General features: G+C 35.5%; 2 protein-coding genes across 2 annotated transcripts; both read left to right on the top strand.

Moving 5' to 3' along the window:
• Positions 1 to 4,815: 4,815 nt before the first annotated feature.
• On the top strand, positions 4,816 to 5,694 carry LOC137573044 (seminal metalloprotease 1-like). The gene is made up of 2 exons (XM_068284888.1): positions 4,816 to 5,039; positions 5,106 to 5,694. The coding sequence occupies exons 1-2, from the start codon at positions 4,838 to 4,840 to the stop codon at positions 5,651 to 5,653; spliced, it is 750 nt and encodes a 249-aa protein (XP_068140989.1). The 5' UTR covers positions 4,816 to 4,837; the 3' UTR covers positions 5,654 to 5,694.
• A 991-nt stretch (positions 5,695 to 6,685) lies between these two features.
• Positions 6,686 to 8,946, top strand: LOC137572775 (uncharacterized). The gene is made up of 5 exons (XM_068284600.1): positions 6,686 to 6,956; positions 7,022 to 7,124; positions 7,269 to 7,931; positions 8,001 to 8,319; positions 8,383 to 8,946. Exons 1-5 carry the CDS (start codon positions 6,775 to 6,777, stop codon positions 8,787 to 8,789), a joined length of 1,674 nt encoding a protein of 557 aa, XP_068140701.1. The 5' UTR covers positions 6,686 to 6,774; the 3' UTR covers positions 8,790 to 8,946.
• Positions 8,947 to 15,085: the final 6,139 nt, after the last annotated feature.

Raw genomic sequence — 15,085 nt, 5'->3', positions numbered from 1 at the left:
CTTTTTGTAGTATCCCCTATTCATTCATTCATTCAGTGGCTCTCGGCAGTGCATAAAAAACTCACTTAACAAATTCATAAAAATCAATTAATTCAAACGCGCAACTTTCGCACTGCTTTTGGCTTCCGCACACACCGCTTTCGTCCGTGGTCTCTGCCGCATGATGTGTCTAGTTGCTCTACGGTGGCAACAGTTTGTGTTATGAATATTTTAAGAGACTCTTCGCCTCTAACAACAGGACATCAACTAGAGAAACGGCAAGGGAACGAAACAAAAGCACAAATAAAAAACACTACCAACAAGCAGAAAGACAAGAAGCAAAAGGAAAGGACTGCAACTTCAGGCTGGACGAAACTGCAGTTTGTTCGCCACATTCATCTTAATTTCCTGTCACGACAATGACAACGATGTTGGCTTGGTTGGTTGGTCGGTCGGACTCATGGACGGATGGCCGGTTGGTTTGGTCTCTGTTGACTGAGGATAAAAGTGTGAGCGCACCGAGTGTTCCGTCTAGCCAAGCGGCTGACCAGAAACCAACAAGAACAACTGCAACACATTTCACTGTCATCTTTTTTTCCAGCTTTCTTATACCCTGTGGATAAAGATGAGTATATTCATTTTAAATTATTAAACTTTTGCACTTGTAATATGATTTCCTTTCAACAGAGTTAACAAAATGACAAAAATTACAAAAATTAAGGTGTTTTGTTGCTAAGTTTGGGAATTCCATTAAATTATTTATATGTATATCGAATCCACTATTTAATAAAGAAATCTGTACATTAGAATGAAACTCATAGTTGTAATTCCAACAATTTTGGTATTTGAAATGACCTATATGACCTATGACCTATGGTAATATGGAATATTTTGATTTCAGATAGAATACGCTGCGTATACGTTATTGTGGCTAAAAATCTTTTTGGTTAAGAAGAATTATATCAAATTTGAATTTGTTTTTATTTTTTCGATCATGATTTAAATTGTTGATTTCAGATTTGCTTTGGATTGCATTAGCCTAAAATTTTCGGGTTTTCTGTATTCACAAGTGAAATTTCACAACAGTTTATTTTTAGTTTTTAATTGGTCACAGTTTATAGCAATTTATATATATATGTTCGTTTAAGTTCTAGGGTATTTCAAAGTCGTTGGATTATCCATTTTATCTATTTCCACTAAACGGTTTTGAAGCCTTTGCAGCGGCTGCTTCTGCTACTTCTTTCTCCTTTATATATGTATGTATTCACATATATATCCTTGGCAATCCAGTTGGCGGCATCTGTAACTGTGCCCGGCTTTGTTTCTCATGGATGGAATTGTTAGTGATTCTTTTTAGCTGCTGCTGTTGCGTTTGGTCCCTTCTACGTTTAGCTACGCTATCGTATTCTATCCTCTTTTAGCCTTCCTTTGCTGCTGCTATTGCTTTTGTTGCTATGGTTGTTGTTGTTGTAATTGTTCTTGTTGTTCTCTTTTTGGCCCGATGTTATCGCGTGCCACAGGATATTGCACTCTAAGCCAGTAGATGGCGTCATGTAAAGCTGGACAACATCCGATTAAAACTTTACGATGTGCGTGTGTCTGCCCTCATACCCATAAGGCTAGGAGACGGTAGAAGAGACGAAGTGGAGTCCTATGTGTTGGTCAGCAAGTGGATAAATTCTCATTTACTGCTCTTTTAAGCATGTTGTTTTTGTCCCTTCATCTTGCTTTTTGCCCCGTTTTTAATTGAAAGGGGTGATGTCGGGTATAATGAAAGAACCAAAACAAAAACCAACAAACATATTTTCTAACATCATCTGTTGTCAGATTTAAAACAATTTTGATAAAGAGCTGCTCGGAATGTCACTTGTGGTTCGAATTTGAAGTACCATTTATTATATACTTGTAATACTTTTAATAACTATACATGTATTAGTTTAAATTAAGATTATCTAGTCATACAAATTCAATTTTCTGGCTACAAACGTAAAATGTTTGGTAAAATGTCTAGATATATATATATATATGATAGTTGCATTCCCTTGCTATACTTTCTCCCCAACAAATCTTTTATCTTTTTATTATTAAGAGTGAATTAAGTCTGTTTAAACAATAAACATAATTGTTGTTTGGTTCTGGGTTCTGCATCCATAAAGAAATCTTTTAAGATCGGCCATCTTCTGAACTCTTTTATTAATCTTATAACCATTCCTAGGAAAAAAACTAAGGAAATATACCTGATGCAATAGCATCTACCAAACTGAAAATAGTGATAATGAATCAAATTGGTAAAGCTAGGTATTTTGCCAATTCAACCTAGGATTTGCCTACAAATTGCGTTTTTATGTCTTTCATATCATTCAATACAATTCTAGGATATCACTTTGTCTACAACCTAATTGACATGCCTTAGTTTGTGCTTATTTTTTATACCCTGTGACGTTCAGTTTCAGCGTGTAAATTGTCCACTCGTTATGCCAGTGTGTGGGCGTAGTTTGTGGCAGTAGGTTTTGGGCCTAGTGCTACGAGGAATGGAACGAAGCTTTTGGTGGTGGCAAGTATAGTGGCTGGGTAATAGCGCGGCATGTTAAACTGACCGCAAGCATTGTTTATCATTAAGAGCCAGAAAGAGATATGAACAGCGAAGTGAATGCGAGGGATAGAGAGGATGACTTGTTTTGGGCCTGGTCCTGGGGCTTTAGCATCTGTCACATGAGATACAATGTGTGTCTGTGTATGCATAACTTAGCTCTCTGTTGGTCTTCCCTTTTCCTTTACTTTTTTGTTTTGTTTTTTTTTTTTTCTGCCCCCAAAAACATGTGTATTTGCGGGCAGTGTTAAATTAATGGAGTCGTTTGTTAGTGCCACTCAAAAAAAGCAGTGAAATAAAATAATATGAACTAAAATGTAAAAAGAAACATCAAGTTTAACTGCTCGAAACATTAAATAAGCCAAATAAAATAAACTCCAAAGTTCTCGCATTGTAGTCCTCGTCTTTGGAATGCAGGCAACGGGTGCATGCAAAACTTTTGTAATTAGGAAGCAATGTTGGTCATTAGTGTGTGCGGGTGAAAGGGGTTTTCGCCAGGGAGCGGTTAACACGAAATGTCAGGAGAGTTGGTCAAGAGGAGTTTTTGGCCAAGACACACACAAAAAGCGCCAGAAGTCAAAATAATAATGCAAATGCTTGCCAAGGGTAATATATGTATACAAGAAGCATCTATGGAGTTTCCCAAGTCTACTAGGTTTACTGTAACAACATCATTTCATGACGGTTCCAATTAAAGTATTCAATCGTTATACAGAAATATTAAATTGTTAATTATTTCATTAAAATGTTAAGCTATTTTCATTGCCGCTTATATAAGACGACGGGGCGTATACGCGATAATATTACTAAGCTAAATTAAAGAGAATTTATGGCTTAACAGTTTATGTCATGAAGTCAAATATGAAAATATTGATATTAATAAAATTTATTAAATTTAAATCTTTATGTGAGGACCAAACATTGATTTGGACAATACATAAAAGCATCTTAAGTAAAGTGCCAGAAAAAAGCAAAGAACTTTTACGAATTTTATTTTAATTTTTATCATCATTGTATATTGATTCATCGTACTTAAGAAATTTGACAATTTTTTTCGTCGTGATCACGCTTAAATATTGTTTTTCAGTCAAGCTAGTGAAATATTCATCACAATTGAAAATAAATAATTTAAAATAAAAACTAAATTCCCATTTGGTGTGAAAAGTACACATTTAATGCATTTTTCTTGCAGTGTATAAATTCCAAAGTGGAGTGATAAAAAAAACCTACCCAAAAGAAAAAACCACAATGACTTTTTTTTTGGCCTCTCTTTCGACAATGGTAGGACGAAAAAATAAAAAGGAGAAATAGAAAAATCAACGAGCAAAACGTAATTTTAATAAAGTTTGAATGCAAAAAGTTTCTGATTTGAAATGCATATAAAAGTTAACTATTTCCTAGCCACTGCAGCAACTGTGTGTGTGGAAAGTTAAAAAAAATAGAAAAAAAATATCGTGCAGTCCAAACAAACAGCGGATGGTCAGGCTCCAACCAACTATTTCCATTGCCCTTCTCCTTTGGCCTTTTTTGAGAAGAATGACAGAAGGCGGCGTCGTCGTCCTCGTCGTCGTCGACGTTGTCTGAAGCCATAAATTAAAGGCAACAAACCGATTGCGGAAGCCAAGTTCGCCAACTGACCAAGGACGTAGCATACAGGAAGCCAGGGAAAGAGAGAGAGAGACAGCATGGCGGAGAATGTGGTCTTAGGGGCGGGGAAACGAACAAGTGGATTTGCAGCCATTACATCTTTGGTCTAGGGGCCGCTTTCCATCCATCCTGGTATTTCGAATGTGTGACGGAAGTGCAAGCTGCTGTGCTGTTAAGTAGCCTCGAGTCAATGTCGTAGCTGGTTGGTTGGCAGCTCCCACTCAGTTCTCTGGTTAACGAGTCATTTCGGCAACCAAAAAGAAACTCAAGCCGGACTTGAAGTATTTACTCGAGCGGAGGAAGCTGCTCCCATCCACTATGGTAAGCAAAGAAACTTTTAACCAGACCAACTATTGAGTAGTTAACTCAAGTAAGTTACTAAAACCAAAAAAAAAGGAGAAAATTAAAGTCTAAAATATGAATCAAATCAAGTAAATTAAATCGATAGTAACTTTTAAAATCTACCCTCGTTTACCTCGTAAATACAATTAGCCAAAGTAGTAGCTAATCAATCAACTTTTATGGTCCACTTCAATTATCCCACGTTCAGTAAATAAAGATTAGCCAATTTTAAAATTCAGTTAGTCGAAAATGTCTATAACTTGCTTACAGTTGTGTCTCATGGTTTGCTGCCTATTCCCATGGGTTTCAGCAGCACCTACTAATCCGCTTAAGGAGGTGGAAGATGATCCTGAACTGACAGCTGGTTATTTCGAAGGCGATATGGAGCTAGATGGTGACATAAATAGTCGTAATGGTTTGAGAGACGATGCCAATCGTTGGCCCAATGCCACAATACCATATAAAATTGATCCAGAGTTTGGTGAGTTGAAAAAACCAAAAACAGAAAGGTTCTTCACAGATTTCTGTATTTCAAACTTTGTTGCAGCTGATCCCTTTGTTGCCTACATTAAATTGGCCATGATGCGCATTGAATTGGTCTCTTGCATTCAGTTTGTGGCAGCTGCCGATGATGCCGAAGATTATGTTTTAATTTTGCCCTCGACCACAGGATGCAGTTCAAATGTTGGCTATCTACCAGGAGAACGTACAGTTAAATTGAAACCAGGAGAGTTGGATAAAGGTTGCTTTAGACTTGCCAGCATACAGCACGAGCTATTGCATACCATGGGCTTTCATCATCAACAAAGCTCTCATGATCGTGATAATTACGTTCTAATTGTAGAGGAAAACATCAGGGACGGATATGCACATAATTTTAGGAAATATGAATCTGAAGTTATTGAAAATTTTGATCAGTCCTATGACTATGCTAGCGTTTTGCATTACAGTTCATTGGCATACTCAAATAATGGCGAGCCAACCATAGTAGCACTAAACGCAGAAGGTCAGTCCAAGATGGGACAGAGATTACAGATGACTGCAACTGACATAAATCGACTGAATGTTATGTACAAGTGTCCACTTCAAATGTAGACTTAATGCCTAAAAAATTTAAATTAACAATTATTTTACACTTTCTGCATTAAAAATACATATAATTCAAGCAGAATACCCTGAGAAATTTTTTAGGAAACCCTTTAAGAATAAATGTGAATACATATTTCATACACGTACTCCAGCTTTCTTTTTAATCAATCTCCCTGCCTAAGTTAGAACTTTATTAGAACTAAAAGGAAAATCAGTAAAATTCTAACAGAAATCGAAAAAAATCCAAAATGATAGAGAAAGCTATACTCTTTAAGTTTATTTCGAAAGAGAAGACATCTTTTAATAATTAAGAATTTGTTAAATAGAAAACAAAATATGTTTAAAGGAAGTTTTCAAGAACAAAAATACTTTCCTTAAAAATGACAAAGTGCTTTCTGCTAAGAGTTGCTTTTAATCAAAATTATCAAAGCTGAAATGTTTCTCGGAGTTAAAAGAGCCTTTTCGAAATATGTTTCACTGTAATTTGCTGAATAATTTGTAATTCCACTTTCAATTTCAAACATTTCTGTTAGCTTTGACCCCTTTGATAATTATGCCTAACATTCTGTTATTATATCACGCACGATAAGATAATTAGGGCATGGTGACAAAATGTTCCCTTCAACAGATGTGCCTACTTAAACAATCTTTACTTTCCAAAGTTAAGAAACTTTTTGATTCATTTATCGGATATAAACATATCACTTTAGTGTAACAAAGACCCATTTACTTTATCACTTACTCTCTCACTCTCTCTACTTAGCCTTGTTATCTCTATTACTATGGCTCTCTGACTTTTCAACTAGAAAGTCTCCAAAAAATCTGCTGATAAGATAAAACTTATCTGATACCCTTGTCTTATCACCATTCCAGTTAGCTATGCTTCATGGCAAAGTCTATGGCATATTGTTTACCTAATAAAAAGATAACATTATGCGAGTCTATGTAATCTATATGCCACATTCAGGGAAATGTAGAGTATCACTTAGTCATACGTTGTACATTTCCCAAGCACTCAATCAGTCAGTTGAATATAGCCAAAACTCAAGGGACAAAATGCTTAGAAAGTAAAAAAGAAAACGCCACTCCCCAAATAAATATTGGACATATGTGTATATAATTAACATATGGCTTTGCAATGCGTAATCAAGCCCAAAATGTGGTTGGGTCTTAAGCAAATTCTGCTCTATGTGGGCTTACTTCTATGCGTACTCCTGCAAGTCTGTAGAAGTAAAACCCAATTGCAAATGTTCTGTCCGAGCGTTTGCCATTGTGATCTACATAGTCAACGTAATCGAGCAATATGTAGGTGAGTGTTTTAAGTTTAAGCTGCTGCTTGAGATAAATTTGTATACTAACAATTATTCTCAAAAGCGCCAAACGCCTGATTGGTGCCAATATAGAAATACCAAAGACAGTAGAATTGTTGGATTTGAGTTATAATGATATCACCAATATAGATAATGAGTGTTTCCAGGTAAGTTTGAGTGACTTGGGATTGTTGTGATAATAATAAACGCAAACAATTGAATTTGGAGAGAAATGTTATAAAAATTATTGCAACAATCTTATGTGTTCTTTTGTTTATTAAACTAATTTTTGGTTTTCAATTTCTATTTAGGAAACGGTTCATCTGATCAATCTAACTTTGGCTCATAATGCAATTTCTACCTTGCATATCGATGCTTTTGTTGAACTGAATCGTCTTCGCTCGTTGGATCTTTCTTATAATCGTTTAGAGCAGTTGGATGAACATATATTAGAATCAAATTCACAACTTATACAACTCAACTTGGAGGGCAATAAGTTAGCTACACTAAGCAATGGACCGATTTTAAGATCAAGCACTTTGCGTTTACTAAATTTACGTAACTCTCAGATAAATCAAATAGATATTCAATTTTTGAGTGCTTTGCCCCAATTACGACAACTGGACTTGGCCCAGAATATGTTGATAACTCTTAGTTCGAGTGTTTTCTATGCTCCACGTTATTTGGCTTCTTTGAATATTGAAGAAAACCCTTTTAATTGTGATCGAGCATTGGCTAAAGTGGCCACTGGATTACGTCAAAGGGGCGTGTCCATATTGATGAGTGATTGTATGGAGGCAGAGCCCATGCAATTACCCGATGATGTGGAAGCTGTAAACGGTGGGAATACAAAAATGGTGCGAATGGAACATGTACAGGAGTCTAGCAGTACGAAAGAACCGCAATCGGTTTCGGCATTTGGATGGCGCGATTTGGACTCCAGTGAGGAAGATAACATCGAGGACGAAGATGTGGTAGGACTGTCGATATTTACGCATATTTTTCTCGATTATATAAGTCCCCTTATCTATTTCCTTTATCAGAGTACCTACCTTGGTGATGTCTGTGAGGTTAATCGAGAGGAACTGTGCTTCCGCTACCGCAATTGCCTGGAGCGTGTGAGTCATGAGCTCCTGGCTGGTGGTGGCGGCACTGGCCAGAATATGCCACCTGATGTGATTGAGCGAACGCATAATTCCTTCGATGAAGATGATGTGAAATTGGCATTTGTTGTCGGCGGAGCCACGGGCATTTGTATGGTCATCTTTATCATCACATTTGCCTTGTGCCTCAAGAGTTGCTGCGAGATGCGCAAGAAGAAGAAAACAAGAACACAAGAGGCAGTCGATGCGGGAGACACAAGTAAACGGCTCATGCAGGATTTGCTAATAACAATAGATTTATGAAAGATAATTTCTCTTTTAGGCACTTTGAACTCTTCACATCAAACACTACCCTCGATTCACAATTGGACGCCATCCCGAGTCCAGAGGCAGCCACGTCGTTCCAATCCTCGAAGCATACCCTCACGTGCTGTTGTTCCTCGTCCACCTTATGGGCCGCAAGACAATTTTGTTTCACGTCTCTTCGGAAGACCGGCACGTAGTCAATATTACCGCGCTATAAATCAGAACACAGCCACTTTAATACGACGCTTGAGTCGCAGTAATCTATTCAATAGTCGCGATCGAGAGCCAAGTTCACCAACAACACCACCAACTTCAACGGCTAGATTCTATACGGAGATTGTGGACGGAGCAGCAGCACGACCTGAGACCCCGCCCCCCAATTATGGTGATGTAGTGGTCATTGAGAATTGTGATAACAAATAGTAAAAGATATTTAGCTACACCATCAATAGTTTCACCACCTATTTTCCATACAAATATATTAAGTTTGTAGGTCACTGGACCTGATATACACATATACAAATGTCTTTGTTTTAAAACAAGATAAAAGAAGAAAACTATTAAACAATATTAAGAACCATTATCTAATAAATAACTAAATGTTCAGAAGCGATGACGTTTCTGAGCTTACGTTAACAGAATTGGTTGATTCTAGGTTTAAAAAGGACAAGGAAAAGCTGAAATTAAACTAATTACTGGCGTTCTATAATCTTCTTCATTTAAAATGCTACCAAATTGAAAAAAGATTTGGTCTCCTGATTCGGTAACAGCATCAGCCCTCCGCTATCTCTTTGACAAGCAACTGTCTAAATTGATCGTTGATACATAAAATAAATTAATTTAAGACTTTCCGTCCACCTAAGATGGATATGATCAAAAGGCATCTAGAAAAATCTTTTTCTATATATTACAGACCTTGTTATAATTGGGAGCAAATATGAATAGTGCATTGAGGAGTTTTTCAATATCTATGTATAATTTGCCCTTTAGAAGAAATATATTGAACTAAAACCTTAAAATTTTAAAAATCCCACGTTGATTTTAAATAAGTAAATGTTTAATATTTTTCAAAGTTTTCCATTAAACAACTTTTTCAATGTAACCAAACAAATATATACGTAATTTTCAATATATGTATTTCAATTTGTTTGCCTAAATCCTTTTAGATATACAATACATAACATTTAGTGTTCAAACAGAGTGTTCAATCGGCCCTTAAAGAAAAACTTTTTCAGCCACACATACACACACAGACACACAAAATATCAATTGGGGAATTTCACAAATTTTTTGTTGTTCCTCAATTTTTTCCTCATTTTTTTTGCGAATGAGCATTACTTTTTACAAGACTTGGACTTGGTTTTTGGGAATCTTCCTTCTTTTGCAGCTGCAACAAATCGCAATAAAAACTTTTGACAAAACTATCAAAGTTGGCATTGGAACGAAACGACGGCAGACGAGAGTAACAACAGGAACAACTATGAAATTGCCACAGGAAAATCTTCACAAAAAAAAATAAAAGAAAAGTAAAATAGGAAAATTCAAGTAGCAAAAGTTTACACACTCAAATAAATGCTAAAGCACGCGAGGAGAGCAGGCAACAGAAAACGCACTAGGCGGTCCCCAAATCGAAAGCCCCAACATAGAAACGAAAAAAATATATACATACGTGAGGGTAAAAGAGGGAATAAAACTGGCAAAACTGACAAAACCCAACAATTTGCACTGCAAAGTGTAGCAGCAAAAGTGTCGCCAAGAGATACAACCACCAAAACCAACTAACCAAACCAAAAAAGGAAATAACAAAAAAAAAAAAAAACACATAACCCGAGAAAGAAAAAAATGTAGAGAAAGAAATGTTCAAGTTTTATATTGAAGAAAAGAGAAAACAATAATAAAGAAATATGTATACAGGGATTAATTATCAGCTAGTGTTAAATAAAACGAATTGAACTTCTCGATACCCTGTTGAAAATCTATAAATTTTCGACTTGTCTACTTTTTTAAAATTAGTTTACATCTTCAGTTTAGGAACATCAATTATAATCCCAATAACTTCGATTCTTGTAAATAACACATTTATTTTCTATATAGATACCTAGATCAGCTGATTCGGGTTGAAGGTGAGTTTAAAATTTCAGCATAGAATATTATTTAATGAAATGGAAACAGTAGAACGCCAAAATAGTTAAAAGGGCAAATAAGATATACCAAATAAGATAATCTAATGATGAACAATTCTATGAAATATTGTTATAGAATCTTTTTTCTTGGAGGATTATGTTAATACATATCTTACTGATATGTACCTTTAATTAGTCCAAGCTTTAACATATTATGAGTATTTTGGCTTCCTCTAGCTGTTGGCAATTCATTGATAAATGTCTTCTTCAATCAAGTTAAATTTAGATTGAATTTCGTATAATTAATAATGACAAATTTTTAATATATTTCTGACAGCTTTTTTAATAGAGGTATATTGTTGAAATTACTGTACCAAACAGCGCTTTCGTATTTTCTTTCTCCTTCTTGTCTTTATGCCACTGCTCGCCGTTGTTGGGTTGTCTATATATGTCAGTATTATATATTTTTATATAGGTATTTATAATTGTATATATGTCTATATACGTAGCTATCCTATCTATATCTCTGTTTCACTGTATGTTTTGTGGTTTCAGCTCACATTGCATTTGGCGTTGCTGCTTCAGCTTTTGTGTTGCATAAAAGTTAACGTATCCTGGGACCAAAAGTTGCGTTGTCAACAACCAAACCAAAAAAAAGAAAAGCAAACATCACACACATCTACACCCACCGAAGTTGAATCTGCGAAACTGAGCGAAAAAATGGGACTGCTCATCGGGAGCAGGAGAAAGCGATAGAAGACATTTACAAAGCGTGAAAAAAAATATATCTAAATCCAACATTAATGAAAAACTTTTTGCATAATCCATGATGACGGCTTGGAGATACTCCCCGGGTAAGCAGTCAACTTGAAAACGAAAACGAAAAATGCAACGGTATTGAGTGGAAGCCAAAGAGATGGGAAAGTGGGTGGCGGGTGTCATGAGGGTCATGAGCAGCCAAAGCCGCTTAAAAGGTGTTCAAGGTTAGTTGGGAGCAAAAGAAATTGATTGAGATTGGCGAAAAAAAAACATTAAGATGCTAGGGCATGGATAAGCTGGAAGCTAAAAATGAATGAATAGCACTTCAAAAAAAAAACTTAATACCGAATACGTACGTACACAAATAAGAACTGCTCATACCGAAATATTCTTGAAATTTTTTAAAGTCGATAAGAGATGGACTTCACTTGGGAAAAAAAAAAAACACTTTTCTCAATTCTTTTAGAACTTGAAAATAATTTTTTTTTGTTTAGAGGTGTTTCAGTTCAGAAAGTTGTTTTTATAGCTCAATATATATATAATTATAAACTTATGTTATTGAATATCGTTATATTAGTTCTGAAATTCAGTTAAATTATTTAATGACAAGTCAGTTAACTATTTCGCTAACTATTAGGAAAAGAAATATTAATTAATGTGAACCTAAACTTTTAAAACTTTTACTGCATCTGTCTTAAATATATAACAAATGCTTAACGTAATTACTTTGCAAAGGTAATTAAAAGCTTACAAGTGTAATTACAATATATTTTTTTTTTGCGTACATTAAATAGTTTTCTTTATTTTTTTTTCACGGAGTTTTTATTTTGTCTGCCCGCCCGCTTCGATCCGTTTTGCCATTTGATTGGCGAGCGTGTTAAATGTTAAACATGGTAACATGCCCCATTTGGGTCGACACTTTTGCTACTGCAGAGTAAATAAATTAAATTCTTATTTAAGGGTTTTTCAGTATTTCAGCAGGTGTAGCCAGGACATGGACATGGATGTGAACGTGGACATGGACATCGTTCTTTTTCGCCTTCTTCCGCTGTTGCAATAACAAAACTCATGCTAATTGCTTTGCTAACAACTGGCAACGGCAATGGCAACAGCAACTGGCAGCAACTTTCGTATTGCAACAACTATAAATATTGCAACTGGAGACAAAACGAGGCAAGGAGCAGAGTGTGAGAGCGACTAGGAAAAGAAAGAAGGAGCAAAAGTCTAGCTTTAATTACGGCCAGGCCAGGTAAGGACGACACATAGTCAACTGGTTGCACATGGTTAGAAGGACTCTCGATTGACCTCCAACAAGGTGGCAACTGCCAACTACTCGTACTTGCTACTGCCTGTGGCAAGCTTATAAATTTGCACACGAACTGGCAATAATTGCTAAGGGAAATGAAATAAAAATGCAATTAAAGTTGGCGATGTGCCGCCGTCTCGTTGAAATGAGCATTCAATTAAGACGCAACGCAACTGAGATATATATAGATGTCGGGATAAAGTTACAGAATGAAAGAATCTTCCTCTCTACATCTCTCCTTCTTCCTCTCTCGTTGTGATGGCATTTTCTAAAATGATTTTTATCTTTATCAAATTAGAAAACGACAACAGCAACAGAAGGACATCCACCTTCAACCATCGCCTCGGCTCCCATCGTTCGCTCACCCTTATCCACTCAGCCGTGTCTCTCTGCAGTGTCATAGCAATTAAAACTGCTTTTCCAGATTACATCGGCAGCAATGGGGCGATTTCTTCTAGGGGTCAGTATCTAATGGGTGGTACAATGTTAAATGCTTTGATGTTTATTATTTTCTTTTTTTTACAGATGAGCATTCACACATATATACATATGTCTGTATACGTTTGTGAATTTTAATATATAAATAACTACAAGAAAGAAGTGAGATGGGATCACTTTAAATTCTTTCAACATTTAAATGAAAATTTTATTTCATTTTATTTTGCTTTCAATACCCTCAACTATTCTTTTTATAACAATCAATTACTTGCAAGTCATAAAGTTTAAAATAGCTTTGCGAAATTTACTTATATTTTTCAGTAACTTTAACATGTATATTTGCCAACTATTTGGCAACTTTAAGGCACAGAGAGTCTTGGCAAACCAATTAAATAGAAGAAGTCCCCATATCAACTTATAATAAACATACGAAGCTTCGAACAAAACTTAACACTTACTTGGCAACAATAGAATCAAATTAATTTTTAATACCATATACTTGATACTTTATACAAATTTGAGTCGTTATTCTATAATAACTCCCTCTCAGCTCTGTCTAGGATTACATATTTTGGATAAATGCCATCAAGATTGGAAGTGTAAAGCCTTTTTTTTCTTCTACAAACTCCATTTTTGGAAGAATATATGATATAAGAGTTCTACAAATCTTTAGGAAGCTAATCAATTTCTTGGGTATTTTTCAGAGACAAGTTCTAATTATTAATTTAATGGAATTTAGATGACATTATAATGAGAATTTTTCTTATACGATACATTTTCGCACAACTTTTTTTTATTTCCCTCTGAAAGTTGGTTTATTCTTTTGAAATTTGTCTTTATTAATATTGCTACCTGCTTACATTTTAATTTCGAAGAGGAAAAAATGTTGACAATCGTTTGTATCCTTTTGTATCCTTTAACAATTCATCCCTGGTGACAGTTAATTTTTAATTTAATGCACATAAAGTCGTTCATTCTGTCGCTTACTTTCTTCTCCCACAATGTGTCTGTCTCCCAGTTCATTTACCTTATGCGCTCCCTCTTAATGCCATTTTGGTGACTGTTTTCAATTTACATGAACCAAGCACACACAAAAGGACCAACAAAATAAAAAACACACCAAAAAACTCCATTCAGATAAACTTACTTACTAGCCTTATCGAAGTTTGTATACCCTTTTTTGGTTCATAAGTTACGAGGAATTTTAAACTTATAAGTTTAAAAAGATTTTAAAAAAATGTAAACTAAAGTTTCTTTAAAGTTCTTGACCAAAAGAAAAAGGAGGAGTAAAAGTACATAATATTTAAACCAACTACTTTGATAATTTGGCGTCACAAACGTTTAACCAAAGTACATATACCTTAAATCGAAAAGAAATAATACTGCGAGAAAGGAAACGCAGGTGGAGAAAGACGAGTAGAAGTTTGGGAGGGTCAGAAACTGCCATTGGCGGCATTTTACACGTGGCCTGACAGGTGAGAGAAACAGGTGGTAAAGGTAGAGCAAAAGGCGACCTCTTCGCACCCTACCCCTGGCCTATTTGCTCGCTGTGCCAAATGCGCCCTGGGGACAATTTTGTTTTTTTTTTTTTTTGTTTTTTTTTTTACTTCTTTTTTTTTTTTGGTATCCTAACTCTGCTAAACTTGCACTAAACATTTGCCTTCAATTTTTGTGTGTGCGTTTTTTTTTTTCCTTTTCGTTTTTGTACATTTTCCCTTCGAACTTGTTTGGCAGTTTGTTTCTGTTTCATTTTTCCCTGTCTCTCCAACGCTTTTTGTGCTAAACATTTTTTGATGACTTGTTTTGTGGCCTGAAAGTTGTTGACTGGCTGGCTGCCACCCACTACACCCCTCACCCTGTTCTGTTGTTCCTCTTGCTGGATGACTGACCAAAACGAGAGACACTTAATGAGTTTGTTTCAAAGTTTCAAAAACGATGGGGTGAATGAGAGAGAAGAGGAAATTAACCCTTTAAATGGTTTAGCAGATTACTGATTCCGATAACAGCAGAATTTACGTTTACAGCATTTCAAATGGATTTCGTTTTGCATTCATTTCTTTTCAACTTGCACTTTAAAATTCATACTCTTTTGT

Source organism: Drosophila tropicalis, unplaced genomic scaffold (genome assembly GCF_018151085.1).
Source record: "Drosophila tropicalis isolate 14030-0801.00 unplaced genomic scaffold, ASM1815108v1 contig_393, whole genome shotgun sequence".
Lineage (NCBI taxonomy): Eukaryota > Metazoa > Arthropoda > Insecta > Diptera > Drosophilidae > Drosophila > Drosophila tropicalis.
The sequence above is the reverse complement of the archived record's forward strand: the minus strand, read 5'-3'. Positions and strand labels throughout refer to the sequence as shown.